Here is a 14793-nt window from a genome sequence, read left to right as displayed (position 1 = left end):
CCTAGACTAGTGCCATACCGGTTTTGCGTTATATTTATTCTGCGATTGAATGGTGTTTGTCATTATTTGTTATTGTGTAGGTATTTTGCTCTTGGCTTAACGACCTATTAGGTCACGCTGGCCATCGAATGTCTTTTGCTAGACTCCTTAGTACAACGTAGTTGAATAATCAGTCCTCATTGCAGATGGCCATCAGAATCAATTATACTTTTTATGAGTCCTTCATAAAATTCAGTTTCAATCATAAATATTACAAAAAGGCTTTGAATACCATCACAAACATGCTCACATGCTCGGTGAAAATAAAATTCATTCTCATTCATCGCTGGCTCATTTTTCGATCGATATGCAACCTGAACTTCGAGTGAACCAACTGTCGTTTGGAAACCGCAATCGCGCTACCCGCTTGACAGTTCAGCTCCGACCAAAACAAAAGCCTAGCAAGAAGAGAAGAATTCGCTTGTTCCTATTGTTTCCGTGTCGAATTTCAAAGCGAGCGTCCAATATGGTGTGCTAAGAAGTGTTTCTAGCAAATAAAGTTGTGTTCTATTCGTGACTGCTGAATTTCGAATGTGGTGAATAAGTTAAAACTGTGTGCCAGCTGTGCAAACGTGCAGGACGCTTCCCCCAGCTATCAAACTCTCTATCAACCTGAGCAACTATCAACTCGCATTTTTCTTTTCTTCCACCTTTCGCGATTCAATGCGCCAAAGTTCATAGCCGCTAAACGTTCCCGTCCCGGTTGGCTGTGCCGTTATTCGCGCGGTGCTAGTGAAACGTACAGCAATGAAATTGCAGCTTACCATGGGCCGCAGCCAAAGTCCGGCAATGGACAAGGAGTCGGAAGCGGTAAAGGGCGGTGGGTACGAGGCAGCGTCGGTGAACGCGCCCGACGATGACTTTGAGCTGTGGGATCAAAGCAAAGCGCTGCGCTCGGAGTACCGGGACAATCGCTGGAGCCAAAACGGATGGTCCTCCTGCATACCGATATCGATCATTTTGGTGCTGATTGTGCTGGTGGTGCTGCTACCGTTGATGGATCATAGCGAACGCGTGGGGGACGAACCGAGCCGGGCTGGTGTTGGCCGGTACGGTCAACCGGACTGTCCGGATAAGTGTTCGATCGAGCTGGTGGAAAGCATACCGGAGGGCATGACGTACCCGGACGGTAGTCCAACGTTTCGCACCACCTTCCAGGCCTGGATGGCGTTGCTCGAGCTGGCACAGACGACGGTCGAGATTGGGTCGTTCTACTGGACGCTGAAGGGTGCCGACGTTTACAACCATTCGTCAGCCCGGGAGGGTGAGATGATATTTCGCAAACTGTTCGAAGCGGGTACGGTGCGTAAGCTTCAGGTGAAAATTGCACAAAGTGCACCAACGTCCGCCTCGCCCAATCTGGACACGGATCTGCTGGCCAAGCAGGGTGCTGCTCTGGTACGGTCGGTCGACTTTCCTCGGCTGATCGGGGGCGGTGTACTGCACACGAAGGTCTGGATCATAGACCGGGAACACTTCTATCTTGGCAGTGCGAACATGGACTGGCGGTCGCTAACGCAGGTGAAAGAGTTGGGCGTACTGGGCACCAATTGCTCCTGCCTGGTGTACGATCTAGCGAAGATATTCGACGTGTACTGGGATATGGGCGCACCCGATGCCCGGTTGCCACCGAAATGGCCGAAAGAGTATGCCGCCAACTTCAACTATTCTGCTCCCGCGCACGTAGAATTCAATGGGCAAACGCCAATGGACACGTACTTCTCGGTAAGTATAGATTTTGTCTTCCCTTTTGATTCATTAATGTATATTTTTAGTACATTCGGTTTGTTGTGGTCCATTTTATTGGTGATGGCGCGTTGCACTGGGATGATATACGTTTCCACAGGGTTAAATGTTCAAATATGAAGACTATTCTTATTTCATTTGGCGGAATTTGGTCAATAGTATGTTTTGTTATTGCTATTATATTTCTATTATATTTTATTATTATTTTATTATTGTATATTTGTGTGAATTTCTTTACCATCAAAACAGACCTTTTGCTTTGATATAAGCTTTAAATAACACCAAACCCTAGCTATAATCTACGGAGAGTTTCGTTTCGACGGGAGTTAAGCAAACGTTTCGTAGCTTACCGTCTAACTGAGGCTAGGCTTATTCATTCTATGCTCACATATTCGAAAATGGGGCGAACAATTGACAGTACTTATTGTTTAGTTATGCTTTTTAGTTACTAATAGGCTGCATTCAGTAGTTTCGAAACAGCGTTTTTTGTTGGATATTTCAATACATTTTATTTTATTTAGTGTGGATAGAAATTATCGAAATAATAACGATTACTAAAACCAGAAGCGATCTATATTCTAGAGCTCTCCACCAATGATGTCACCGACAGGGCGAACGGACGATCTCTTTGCAATCATAGACGTTATCAATAAGGCAAACCGTTTCGTACACATATCGGTGATGGATTATTTTCCGCTCACGCTTTACACGCGCATAACGCAGTAAGTATATGGCAAAGCTCCTGGCACTGGCTCTGGCTAAGCGCGGGCTAATCCGGCCCTACTATCCCCCAGCTACTGGCCTTACATTGATGATGCGCTGCGCAAGGCAGCGATCGAGCGCAAGATCTCGTTACGTCTGCTCATCTCGCTGTGGGATCATTCGCGACCCTCGGAAGAATACTTTCTGCACTCGCTCGAAGCCCTGTCGAACGCGCTGAACGGTGTGGACATACAGATACGTCGGTTTATTGTGCCCGCATCCGACGATCAGAAAAAAATACCCTTCGGCCGGGTCAACCACAACAAATACATGGTGACGGACAACACTGCGTACATCGGTACCTCGAACTGGTCCGGCGATTATTTCATTGACACGGCTGGCATCGGTATGGTGATCTCCTCGTTCGACACTAACGGTACCATCATACAAGATTTGCAATCCGTGTTCGAGCGCGACTGGAACAGCAAGTATGCGGTACGCTTAAGCTAGGGTGTAGTTAGACATACAGCCGCTGGTAGTTCAAGAGCTCAATTTTGAAACACACGCTGCATTATCTGCTAAAATTTACTGTACAGCTTAAGGTTGATGATTGCAAGCTATCAGTCGCTCACTGCAGCGGCTGCCTACCTGAGAGCACGTTGTAAATGGATGCCTTAAACACGAGTTTCATGTGCCTTAAATGCGTAATGCGATCGGTCGGTTAGTGAAAATACAAGCTACATTTCGGTGCACCTAATTAAACCAAGCCGTCAAAAGTAGTAGCATCTTTATGATGATAATAGAATTTTCTCAATTTTCAATTATGCTCAATTATTTATGTAAGATTTTTTTTTTTAGTAGAAAATAGCGTACATTTAGGTGCGGCATGGGGGAAAAAAAGTTTTTGAAATCAATGTAGTTTGATGTGTGTATCTCTTCCTTCTAGTCAGTATATTGAACGATATGCGTGACGTGTAGCTAATGCTATTTTGTAATAAATTACATATCATTGCCCGTACAAAAAATAATTAAACTTTATTTAGCATTTCGTTTATCAAACCGATAGTTTATTGTTAGCTTGTTAGCTTGCAGCAAGAGCCTTCTCAACGATGAGACTTGGATGGGAAAGTCATGAAGTAGTTGGAGCCCTTTGAACATCAAGGTAACTTAAGCGAGGCCTCTTCGATTATTAGACCCCTCGGTAGATGAAGCTTGAGCGATGAAGACTGTTCGACTACGAGTTCTCTCTGTAGATGAAGCTTGAACGATGTGGTCTTTTTGTGGATGAAGTATTGAAGAGATGCTCCCTTCGGGTACGAGGTATCTTGATAGTCGAGACCCCTTCAGATGACGAGATCACTTAGACGGCGAGACCTCTTGGGCAATGCGGGATAGGGCGACGGGGCGCGATCCATTCTCATTGTAAAACCCTTCGCTGTGGTTTACAATTTTTGTGAAATTTTCCGAATGCATCAACTTTTTGCAACTACTGATGCTCATTATGCGCACCACTTGTTTCAAGAGAGACTCTTTATAAGGGAATTAACGGTAAAGAATCACTGCAATGATAATTGTCATCTGGTACGGCGATTGGTGCTCCATTTTGGTGGAAATCTTTTCAATGACGTATCTCAAACATCCGAAAACAAATTGTCCTTCGTATTTTGAGCTGAAAACATTATATTTCCTGAATTTACTATACTTCTCCACCATTCTGAGCAACTTTAGTACGAACTAAATTATTTCGCTTGCGGTAACTCACATGAGCTATTGAAAGCAAACATAAATTCTTCTTCAGTTTTCGTTGTATTTTTATTTTATTAATAATAATTACAAAATGAAGTAAATTCACATTACCAGTGTGTGTTTGTATTTTATATCGCTACCTCTTAATGGATTATTTTCTGCAAAATTATTACCCTTTTTTTGGCAATTTTGATGTAATGATGCATGAAATAAGCATACAGCATACCTTCGTGCGTTCATCAGTTCTTGTCGAAGATAAAAAAATATGGAGAAGGGCGATCCATTCCTAATGAATGTATGGTGCGCTTATTCACCGAATAATGTGAGCCTAAAAGGCGCTACAAAAAGTGTGTGAGCCAAGGTGAAAAACAAACAAACAAAAAAAAAAAACACTCAACACAAGAACCATAAACATTGGTTTCTCAAATTTCAAATTCAAACAATTCCATCAACTGTTTTCTTATTGATAGTTGAAAATTGAAATTAGTATTAACACTGGGAAAGGGCAGATAAGAACACATGCGTGTGTTTCATGCTCTTTTGTTTTTTTTTGTGCTGTAGAAGAAATCTGTCAAGATTTTATCACAAAGAAGAAAGACAGTCATATCGTTTTAAGAATAGTCAATAGATGCCCAATGTTTCACACAACAACTAGTGAGTAAGATAAACAAAAAAAAATCTTAACATTAACTGGCTGCAGAAGCTTGCCCGCAGGTCGGAATATTGCTCTAATGCTAAAGTCTGATCGTCCTGCTTTGGCTCAATCGATCGCTAGCCGGGTACGCTGGTGCCCTGCTAGGAAGAATGTAGCTACAACACTGTTAACGATGCTATAAAATGCTAGCCCAAAAGGTAGAGAGCAGACACCAGTCTTAATATTGATTTGCTTCGTTCGACTACAAACACATAGGACGGATTTACACGCTTAAGGTAAGAGACGAGTAAAGTCAAAGTCTCTACAAACTAATTAAACCAACCGACCGCTACACGCCTTAACGTATTGAGTAAGCTGGCCGTCGGCGGTGACGGTCCGGTCTGTGTCACGTTTCACTCGTTGCAACCCAACCCGGCGGACCAGTTACAGATGCCACCGACCGGATCGTAACTGAGACCCTTCGGACAGGTGTACTCCCATCCGATGACGCCTCCGATCTCCATTTTGGCACAAGAGATGAACTTTTTGCATGACAGCGGATGGGGAAAGTTGCCCTGATCGAGACACTCGATAATGCCCGGTCCGTGCATAATCACTTTAACCTGCAAGAAGTGTGCCAAGAGGGAGAAAAATTAAAACCACCTAAAATACAAAGCAAATATGGCGTCACCGGTTGGGATACGTACCTGCGAACTAGATTTCCCAACCTTACGAGTATCTCCATCATCGTAGTAGTCGTAATCGATTGGCGCAGGACGATACGTACGTCCCGTAACGTCATCCTTCTGCTTTCGCCTACCGCCACTAGTTTGCCTTTCGTAGTGCGATGGTTGATGGTTGCGTGGGAAGTGCGATAGTACGGTTGTGTCCTGCCTCGGACTGATGGTAGCTGTTGCGATCGGTGAGGTGTAGATAAGTCCCGGCGTAGTTTGCTGATAGTAGTACTCGGAGTGCGTCGCGATACGGGGCCGCTGGATGGGTGTCTCTGTGTGTGTGTACGGGTGGGAAAGGAATGTTAGTCAGGTTCGGGTGTTGTTAGCCCCGGTTCCGCACTCCCGATACTACTTACGCAATTTGTGCGTTGACGTCGCCTGTACTGGGACGCTGTATCCGGCCGCGTTAGGGTAGTCGTGTGTGACGTTGTACTTGTGCGTAGTCGCCCGTCCATTCACTTCCGCCACAAACTGGGACTGCTTCTGTTGTTGCCTTGCCCACTCCTTGTCCACCACCTCGTCGTACCCGTTGCGAACGGTCGTGGTGCTGACGATCGGTAATGGGGCACGGGACAGTGTTGTGAGCGCATCGAGCAGCTCTTGCTCGATCGGCTCACCATCGTCGTGCTCGCCTATCTGCTGGTAGCGATTCTTCGCATTGTACAGCTTGCTGTTCTGCCGTATGCTGGGCTCAATGTTTTGATCAACACCGGACGCATCTAGTGACTGGGCTGGTACCGCTTGCTGCTGCTCACTGACATTACGTTCGACGGCCGGCCCGGTACCGGGCGTACCAATGCGGTACTTATTTTTCTTAAAGAACTTACTACTAGCCGGCGCTCCGGTCGACGATGGGATCGATTCCGGCGGTGTTGGTGTCGTGGTGCGCGTCAGCGGAGAACCATTGTTTCGCCGTTTAAACAATGAGTTTACCGGTCGAGTGGATACCTCTGCATCGGTGATGCGGTGTTCAACGGCGAGAAATATACGAACACAAACATTCCATATTAGCGCAACACAATCTACCGATTGGCCCAAAAATTGTTTTTGCCGTTGCAAAATGGCTACCCATCGTTCTGGTACGTCAAGATGGGCCAGAAATTAGATTCATCGTTTTAAATTTATATTCTAATTTTTTTTTGTTTGTTTGTCCGTGCTGGACTCACTACAGAATTCACAGAATCGATGAGCTGTGTGGGAGCTATTAAATGAACTTTAACATCCATTTACATATCTGGTTCCTACAACGGGTAAGTCAATTTCATCATTTTATGCAAAATTTATCGACAAACAACGGCGTCTAATTCTCCAGACGCTTATTTGCATACTCTTGCATGTGTGTGTGTTTATGTGATACTTGTAATACTCAGTTCCGTCTTCCCATATAAGTCCCACATTAAAGAAGATACCTTCGAGCGGGAGTTTGATTGCGTTCGATTTGCCAAACCAGGCAAAACAGCAAACTCGCCGCTCCTGCTGAGTGATTTAAAATTCAAATACTATGCAAACATGCAAGGCATGCCTGCAACGTTTGAAAATCCGAAATTGTCGTCTCGATCACCTTGAAAATCACGTTTCAAATCCCAATCTCGAACCAGCCGCTGTTTAAAGTGGGAGTAAATATTTGTCGAAATACCTCGGGCGACAACGACAGTATGTGGGGGGATCTCTTGCTGAAGGTGGAGCTTTGCTATGAAAGCATTACACTAATGTGATGTAGATAGTGCGGAGGATTAATGCGTGATTTGTTCAGCACATGTGTACCACAGGTACGATTGACATGTGTTGGGTGTATTTATAAGCTTCGGAGCTTGTCACGAAAGCAGTGTCTGAAATAATGCAGATCAGATCTTGGAGACCCCTTGTGGATGTTATTGAGTCACTGAAATTTGAGGACATATATGATTGAAAGAAAAAACAACACGCTGTAGCTCGTTGGCGATTATTGGAGAGCATTCATTTCCAGAATGTCTAACAACTCAAAGCATGCGTCACAGCATGATACAATTATTTTTTCTGCAAGATCAAGTGTGGATTATGCTATGAATGGTATCGATTGTATTGCTTTGTTGGGAAGACTTTGGGTGAAATATTTCATCATCATACAATCCAGACGAAGTTGTTCGTTTTGGATAGCTGAAAATGGCTGAACCCGCGTGGAATGTCGCATTCGGAATACTTGCTACATCAGTTAAAACGATCATGTTTCACAACGTATTATAAAACGTACTGAAACGATGTGTCAACGGCTTGTTTGGGGGAACCGAAAGCTAAATGATGATCCCATCGTAAAGCTGCCGTCCGAAAACTCGAGCTGGACGTGCTAAAAGCGCACCAAACTTTCCATCACGACACACGGCAAAGAAAACAAAAAATGCTGCCCGTTCCCCGTAGCGCGTGCTTGCGGTAGAGATTTCCATCTTGCGGATGCCTGCCGAGCGTCATGTCCCCAGGCCGTTTAAAAGCCGTGCGCCGAAACGAATTGGCTGCTAATCATGAGAGCGAGAAAACGCGTACCATCTATCTTGCATGACCGAGAGTGGATGCTGCGGGTTGTGGTGTTGTATAAGCAGATCCATCTACCGGACTCGTTCCATTCGACCTTCGCCCGTGTATGCCCGCTCTCCAATAGGGAGACCCCGCTGTACTAATGCATCCCAGCCTCCCAGATGCTCCACTAGGAAGCGGGACCAGGCGAACTGGGGGAGGCGCACGGTGACACACACTATTTTCGCTTTCATCTGCACACACCGATACACCAACCGGTGGTTCGAAGTTGCTTCATCTCTTACCTGCGCCCTCGCTGCTAGCGTTGGGGATGGTGGCGGCGGTAGTGGTGCTCTCGGTGCCGGGTCCGGTAGCAGTGCTGCTAGTGTAACCGGTTCTATTAGCGGGTCCATATTTGCGCCGTAAGTTGTTGCTGGTGAGGTTCGGACGGCTGCTGAGTCGGCTTTGCGACACCTCCGGCCTGATGGTGGTGGTGGTGGTTTCCTCCGTCGATGACATCACAGTGCCCGGCCGCTGTCGGCTCGCAATTTTGGCCAGATAGCTGGAGGCAGTGGTGGGACGGCGACGGCGCGCTAGCAGTGACGAGGCCGGCGCCGTCGCCGTTGTCGTCGGCTGCTGCTGATCGGAGGTCGCCTGCTCGTTGCTGGCAGCGGGCACTTCAGAGCGTCGCGTGCTCTTAGTGCGTTCGGTCGTGGTGTCTGGCTGCTCTCTGGAGGACGTTTGCTGTGGCCCGCCATTGCTTGGCTTACCGCTACCGGATGGACGTCTCAAGCTCGGACGGTACTGTGGACGCACCTGGGACGCCGGTAAACGAACGTACAGGGCAACGCAGGGGGAAAAAGAGAGAGAGAGAGAGGGAAAGAGGGTTGTTGTGGATTAGAGAGACGCATAAAGAGGCTTTGTAATATTAAAACACGAAGGAGAAGACAAATATGTGTCGCTAGCGCGGTAGTGTCATTATAGTTTGTAGACTGACAGTTAGATCTGTGGTAGAGTATGCTTTGGCGGTAAAATCTGTACGCCGTATACAGTGATGTCTCATCGGTGGCGCAATGTAGCTGTGGCACAACTGCGGATTTACATTGAGCTAGGTTTGTTTTCTTCTCGCGCACTTCGGTTTATTGTAATTGTAAATGTTCCAATTCTATTGTGTGTGCGTGTACGTGAGTGTGTTATACTTTGAGTGTTTAGATTGCGTTGTGCGACAAATCATGCTGTGGCTATTGCTACAAGGTCGCTGTTTCTAGACAGATCTAGGCAACTGGTAGATCATTGTACATGCAAAACCGATAGAAACGAAGTCTTTAGTTCTTGCTAAAACACAGATACAGCAAGGATATAGAGAACAGGAGCCCGTGTGCGTGATAGTAGTTAACATTGTAGAGTAGATACCATCCTGTCCAAACAACATTCCAGCCTGGTCAGTCCAACGCCGCGTTTAATGTGGAACGATTGCGTGCTTGTGGATCTGAAACCGTGTGCTAGATATATCAGAATAGCTAATCATGCAGGCGAAGGTACAGTACCACTCACAATGGGGGCACCGAATGACTAAGTGAACATTGCGTTGGGCGTCTGCAAACGCAACGGGACGGTATTGCGTCGGCAACGGTTTACAATTTGTCACACCCACGTGGATTTTTTGCTGCCACTAATTACTAGAGCTGTGATCTTGCCTCACTCTCTTCTGGTTCGACCAGGGCATGGTAGTGGTTTGCAGCTGGGAATGATACCACGTTGGAGGCAAATATTTCAATGCGATTGATTGTAAGACTGTATGTAGCTAATGGCCTGCTGTTGCCTTTACATCGTAGGTCAGCAAGAGCTGTCTTAGTCCAAGGTTGCGTATACATTTGCTATGATTCACTTCTTGTCTGGGGTCACGTCTTGCATACAGAGGGACGGGTTAATGGCGCTATTCGTATAAGAGAGTCTCATAACCACTCGACAAGAAGAACGTAGATTGATGTTTGGAAATTGAAGGATATCCAACTTCTTCGTAGCAGCAACTCTAGTAAGCCAATCGATGGCCGGCGAGACCTAGTAGGTCGTTAAGCCAACAAAAAAAAGATGACATTCAAGATCTGCTTGCAACAATCACATTGCTAACTCGTACCGACTCCTTCGTGAGGCTTGCTTTTGGAAACTTACGGCATTCTATCAAACATTTTTCCCCTGATTTTACTTTCTTCGCTCCTAATGTAATATAAACAAAGCATTACATAACTTCACACGGGTAACGTTGCGTTGTTGTCGCCGTTGTCGCCGACCGGGATTGATTGATTTTGCATCAAACCGGTTAGCCATTCCTGGCACCATAATCAACCATGGGTGAAAGTTGGTAATGGGGTCCGCTGTTTCCAATTTTACTTTTTGTTCAGCAAAAAGGGCAAGCAGCAGCAGGAATGCACAACCAACGAGAGAAAGTTACGTGTATAAAGTCAATGTGTTCACGTAAATCGTTTTTTTTTTCTTCTCTACGGTGCTCTCTCTCTCTCCCTATTTCATTGCTACCTTCAATCGCTTCGGCGGTCCTCGGAGATCGTTCATTTGAAATTGAAAGTTTTCTCCGGCTTCCCTGCTCAATCATGCCTTTGCCGTTTGTGCTGCAAACGATTAGATCGAACGTCTCCGACGTCGCAAAGCAATAGGGACAACAAGCTGCTGACACAAACGACCCATGCAAAGCACTAAACATTGTCCGCACACACACTCAACAGACTATCCGCTAACGTTCGATTTAAATCTGTTTGTTTTTGAGGGTCTCGAATCTCGCATCTTCTCCTCACGGGGGGGAACAGATATTATTGTCATCGCTTTACGTAACCCAGCACTCTCGCGCAAGATTGGTCAGCGATGGTGAAAGGCCAAACGGTGTGTTGGAAATCCGATTGGTGCTAAATTTATTTTCTTCCTGTTACATGGATGGTTCCCTTTCATTATCATCTTCCGACGCGGTGCCTTTCGAATGTTGCTGGCAGAGTTTTCTCCGCAACAACAGCAAATAAAAAACATACGCAAGGCTTAAAGCCAATTATCTGAGATGCTGCGCGAGGTAATGCCAAAAATGTTACAGAAACAAACGAAGAGGAATGAAAATACAATTTCCTGCCCACATCAAAAACTTTGCGGTGCTAGTTGTTCCATTTTCGGAGCAATAATCCTAGTGAGCGTCGTCAACTGTTCTCTTATGTAATTTTTGTTTTTGCGATGCAACTGAAACCTTGAATCTGGCGGTCTTAAACTATCTGAACTATTTGAATAAATACGTCAAATTATTGTACATAAGTAGGTTTGTAAGAGCACATAAAAGACAGGTAAGCTTGCTAGCAACTCTCATCATTAGCCTTGTACCGTATGAAGTAACAGCTATTATCCTATTAATATCACAAGGACTGTATGTGGCGCCCGTACGTGACTTTCGAGGTACCTTCAGCTGCCTCAATTACAGCTCATATTCGGACAGCCTCCTACTGTTGTGGGTACGTCCATTACAACAAAACTAGTGCCGGGTGATGTAAATGCGCACTGCCCATTTAGCCGTACAAATTCCATTTTGTAAAGGTGTTTTAATGGCGGGCGTCCCTGAATTCATAATTGCATCGAATAGGCATAGCAAGCGTGGATCAGCCAAACAAACATGGCACGCGTAGCTGAGCAGAACTGGCTCGCCTAGACGGACGCCAGCATAGCAAGCGCGCTACCTCAGCCGTTGTCCAAATTGATGGGGTCTGTGGACTGTGTACTCCACAGGTCACCAGCACTTCGACGGTGTTTGACCATGCTTCGCTGAAGATTAATTACCGCGCCGCACTAGAATGATTCTCTCGCAGCATCATTATGGATCCGATGAAGCATCCATGCGGTTTTAGACGCACAAGACTAAGCTCCGGTCTAAGCAAGACGCGAGCGTTACAACACGCGGCCCAAATCAACCCATATATTATGTACATATGCACCAAAACAAAGCGAACCACGTGCACGCAGACAAAAGAGGTCTTTGGGGGTTTTGTATTAAAAAAGTGGGACACGGATGAAAAACGACTGATGTCTAAATAAAGGCCAATCAATAACCATGATGTTCCGTTTGACGTTAGGATGCGGCGCCATCTTAGCAAACGAAGCTGAAGCCCATTCGGAAAACAAACACACGTGCTCGCTTGACGTGTTTTTCTTTATATGAAAGAAAAAAAATGCCTCCTGATCGCTATAATATTGCCAATCGTCGTCTTCTGGTGCGGTAAATCCTTCTCATCTGACCCTACCAAACATGAGCAATATGGTTTCCATCTTATCAGTACTATATTTCGCTAACTTGTGTTCAGTGTACGACGACTTTATGAAAAGGACAACAAATGATTGCTACTAAGTGACGGCACCTTTACCATTACCTAACAGACTATTGTACGTTCACTTTCAAAACCCATTACTGCACAGCACACCATTTTGCATGACGTGGTGTAATATCAAAGTGTGCCTTAAATACGCCACATTCCTTCGGCTGCACATTCTTTTCTACACATCCCCTTTTCCTAACCCCTCTAGCGCCTAGCGTCAATCAAAACGTCTGGTGATACGCGCGTAGAATTCTGATGACAGTGTATGACATACTACTTCAATACCGGTTTTCCTATTTGTTTTGTCTCTGGGATGTGTTGTGTTCGGTTCGTGAGTGAGGTGAGTGGACATTGTAATTACTATCACCTGGCAAGCATCCGGGAGATGCAGATGCTTGTGGTGTGCGTGCTGTGTGGGAAAGGAAAATACAAAATGATGTCCACTTGAGTGCTTAGTGTTTGAAGAGCGTCCATCCTGTTGCGTACGATTTCGAAAGTAAAAGTGCCATTCGATTTGCGGTGAGCTTTCTCGCCGAGAACTTTCAGAAAGGTAATCTGTAGACGTAAGACGACTGGGATCAAATTTAGCTGCACGTTGTTTTTTTAAAACGAATGCTCGGCAAAGCTTCCCTCATCGCATATCCGACTGGCACCGGTAATAATTCAAAAAAAAGCTGTCTCATTGGTATGGGAGTAAATTTTATAACTGTTTTCTTTACAATACGTGTTTTCGGATTGCTGCCCTTGAGAAATCGTTTCGTTAGTATTTTCTAGTTTGGAAGGTGTCTAGCTTTGTGTACTCCGTCCTGGATCGTGTATGGTTTGTAATGAGTAATATATCTAGCTCTCTCCTGACATTCAGCTTAGTTTAAGGTAACGTGGGTGATGTTATATGCACTCAACTTTTTTTTAAAAAAACACTCTGCCACTAGCTGCTCGGCACGATTGTTCCGGTATCGTATGTGCCGTGTTACTTGCAAAAACTTTACCCGGAACCGAAATTCTAAACACGTGTTAAAATAAAACTTGGCCTTACTTCCAAAACTGTCTTCGAGCTCACAAATTGAACATTCCTCTCGCATTTTCTACCGTTCTTTTGTGCTCTTGGGGCTTCTCTTAACTTGTCTTAGAAAGACGTAACATGCAGACGTCTGGGTTAGAGAAAAATCATAATCATGCCATCAGATAGAAAATATAACATAAAATTGCAGGCATGCTTTTAAAACAAACAGTTGTAAAAATAACGCTGACATTTTTTCCTATAATGCAATAAAAATTAAAAACATTCAACTCAGCTTGCTATACCTAGTTTAAAATGTACGGTAAAATAGGTATATACTAAGGGCAGGTATTTTTTTAACTGAGTTACGTAACTCAATTTCACTCGGATTGCAATGTTGTGGTCAGTTAAAAAAAAAAACAAAACACCAACACATACTTATGTGAAGGTGTTACATGCTTTAAGTGTACGGGCATGCGTTACATGTATGCATGCGCATCTTCCATCCGCAACAACATGTTCAGTCCAACTGTCAATATTCGACTGGAATACTATCAAATCGTTTAAGTAAAAAAAAAAGACTAGCGTATGACAGCTGGGACCATATTTGGCTTTGCAGGGAAGATGTCACAGTGAACCCCTTTTCCAACACATTTTCCATTCACGATCCAAAGTAGCAAGGGATAAGTGCGTAACGCATTTTCCCCGCTGACGCATCCGAATGCGGCAAAGTAGTAAGCAAAAGTTTATCAAAAGGGGAGGCTAGAAATAGTTGGGGTGAAGATTTAAAACTGTCTGTCCTAAGCTGACACACAGATATAGGATAATACGGAGCAGATGTACTGGGTGAATGTTCTATACTTCGATGTATTTACTGTACCGCTAAACATTATGAGAAACCATTGTGGAAATGTACACAGTTTTGACTTAAATATCCGTAGTAGCATGGAGGTAAGCTTAAGTATTTGCTGTGACAGGTAGCGGCAGCAGGTGCAACATTCACCTGCTTTGCTACACAACCATTTTGTGGCCATGCCGACCACTTGTCACATACACCAACAATGCCTATTGCATGCGTTGTTGTTACACTTCCAGTTAAAGTGTAAAGTGTGGCAGAAATTTGACATCTGCCCAACCGGTTTCTGACCGCTTACTTTTCCGATTGGTAATAATAGCAAGAAAAAATTAATGCAAGAGTGTCGGTGCCAACGAGCACTGCATCTTAGGTAACCAAAAAAAAAAACATAAAAATAAACAGAAACGTACGGAATGCAATTAAACCAAACCGACTTGAAGTTAGATGTCAATCAGGAAACAGCAAAAAAAAATGTTAGTAAATAGTAAACG

At 44.8% G+C, this 14793-nt stretch overlaps 2 protein-coding genes across 2 annotated transcripts; one reads left to right on the top strand and one right to left on the bottom strand.

Annotated features, from left to right (window-relative positions):
* Window positions 1-748: 748 nt before the first annotated feature.
* LOC126557298 (5'-3' exonuclease PLD3-like) lies at window positions 749-3005 on the top strand. The gene is made up of 3 exons (XM_050213021.1): window positions 749-1764; window positions 2368-2507; window positions 2580-3005. The coding sequence occupies exons 1-3, from the start codon at window positions 787-789 to the stop codon at window positions 2995-2997; spliced, it is 1536 nt and encodes a 511-aa protein (XP_050068978.1). The 5' UTR covers window positions 749-786; the 3' UTR covers window positions 2998-3005.
* A 2274-nt stretch (window positions 3006-5279) lies between these two features.
* LOC126562281 (uncharacterized) lies at window positions 5280-8810 on the bottom strand. The gene is made up of 5 exons (XM_050218745.1): window positions 8394-8810; window positions 7066-7077; window positions 5958-6551; window positions 5575-5873; window positions 5280-5490 (listed from the first exon to the last, which is right to left on the bottom strand). The coding sequence occupies exons 1-5, from the start codon at window positions 8605-8607 to the stop codon at window positions 5281-5283; spliced, it is 1329 nt and encodes a 442-aa protein (XP_050074702.1). The 5' UTR covers window positions 8608-8810; the 3' UTR covers window position 5280.
* Between the last annotated feature and the right edge of the window lie 5983 nt (window positions 8811-14793).

This window comes from Anopheles maculipalpis, chromosome X, assembly GCF_943734695.1.
Source record: "Anopheles maculipalpis chromosome X, idAnoMacuDA_375_x, whole genome shotgun sequence".
Classification (NCBI taxonomy): Eukaryota; Metazoa; Arthropoda; class Insecta; order Diptera; family Culicidae; genus Anopheles; species Anopheles maculipalpis.
The sequence above is the reverse complement of the archived record's forward strand: the minus strand, read 5'-3'. Positions and strand labels throughout refer to the sequence as shown.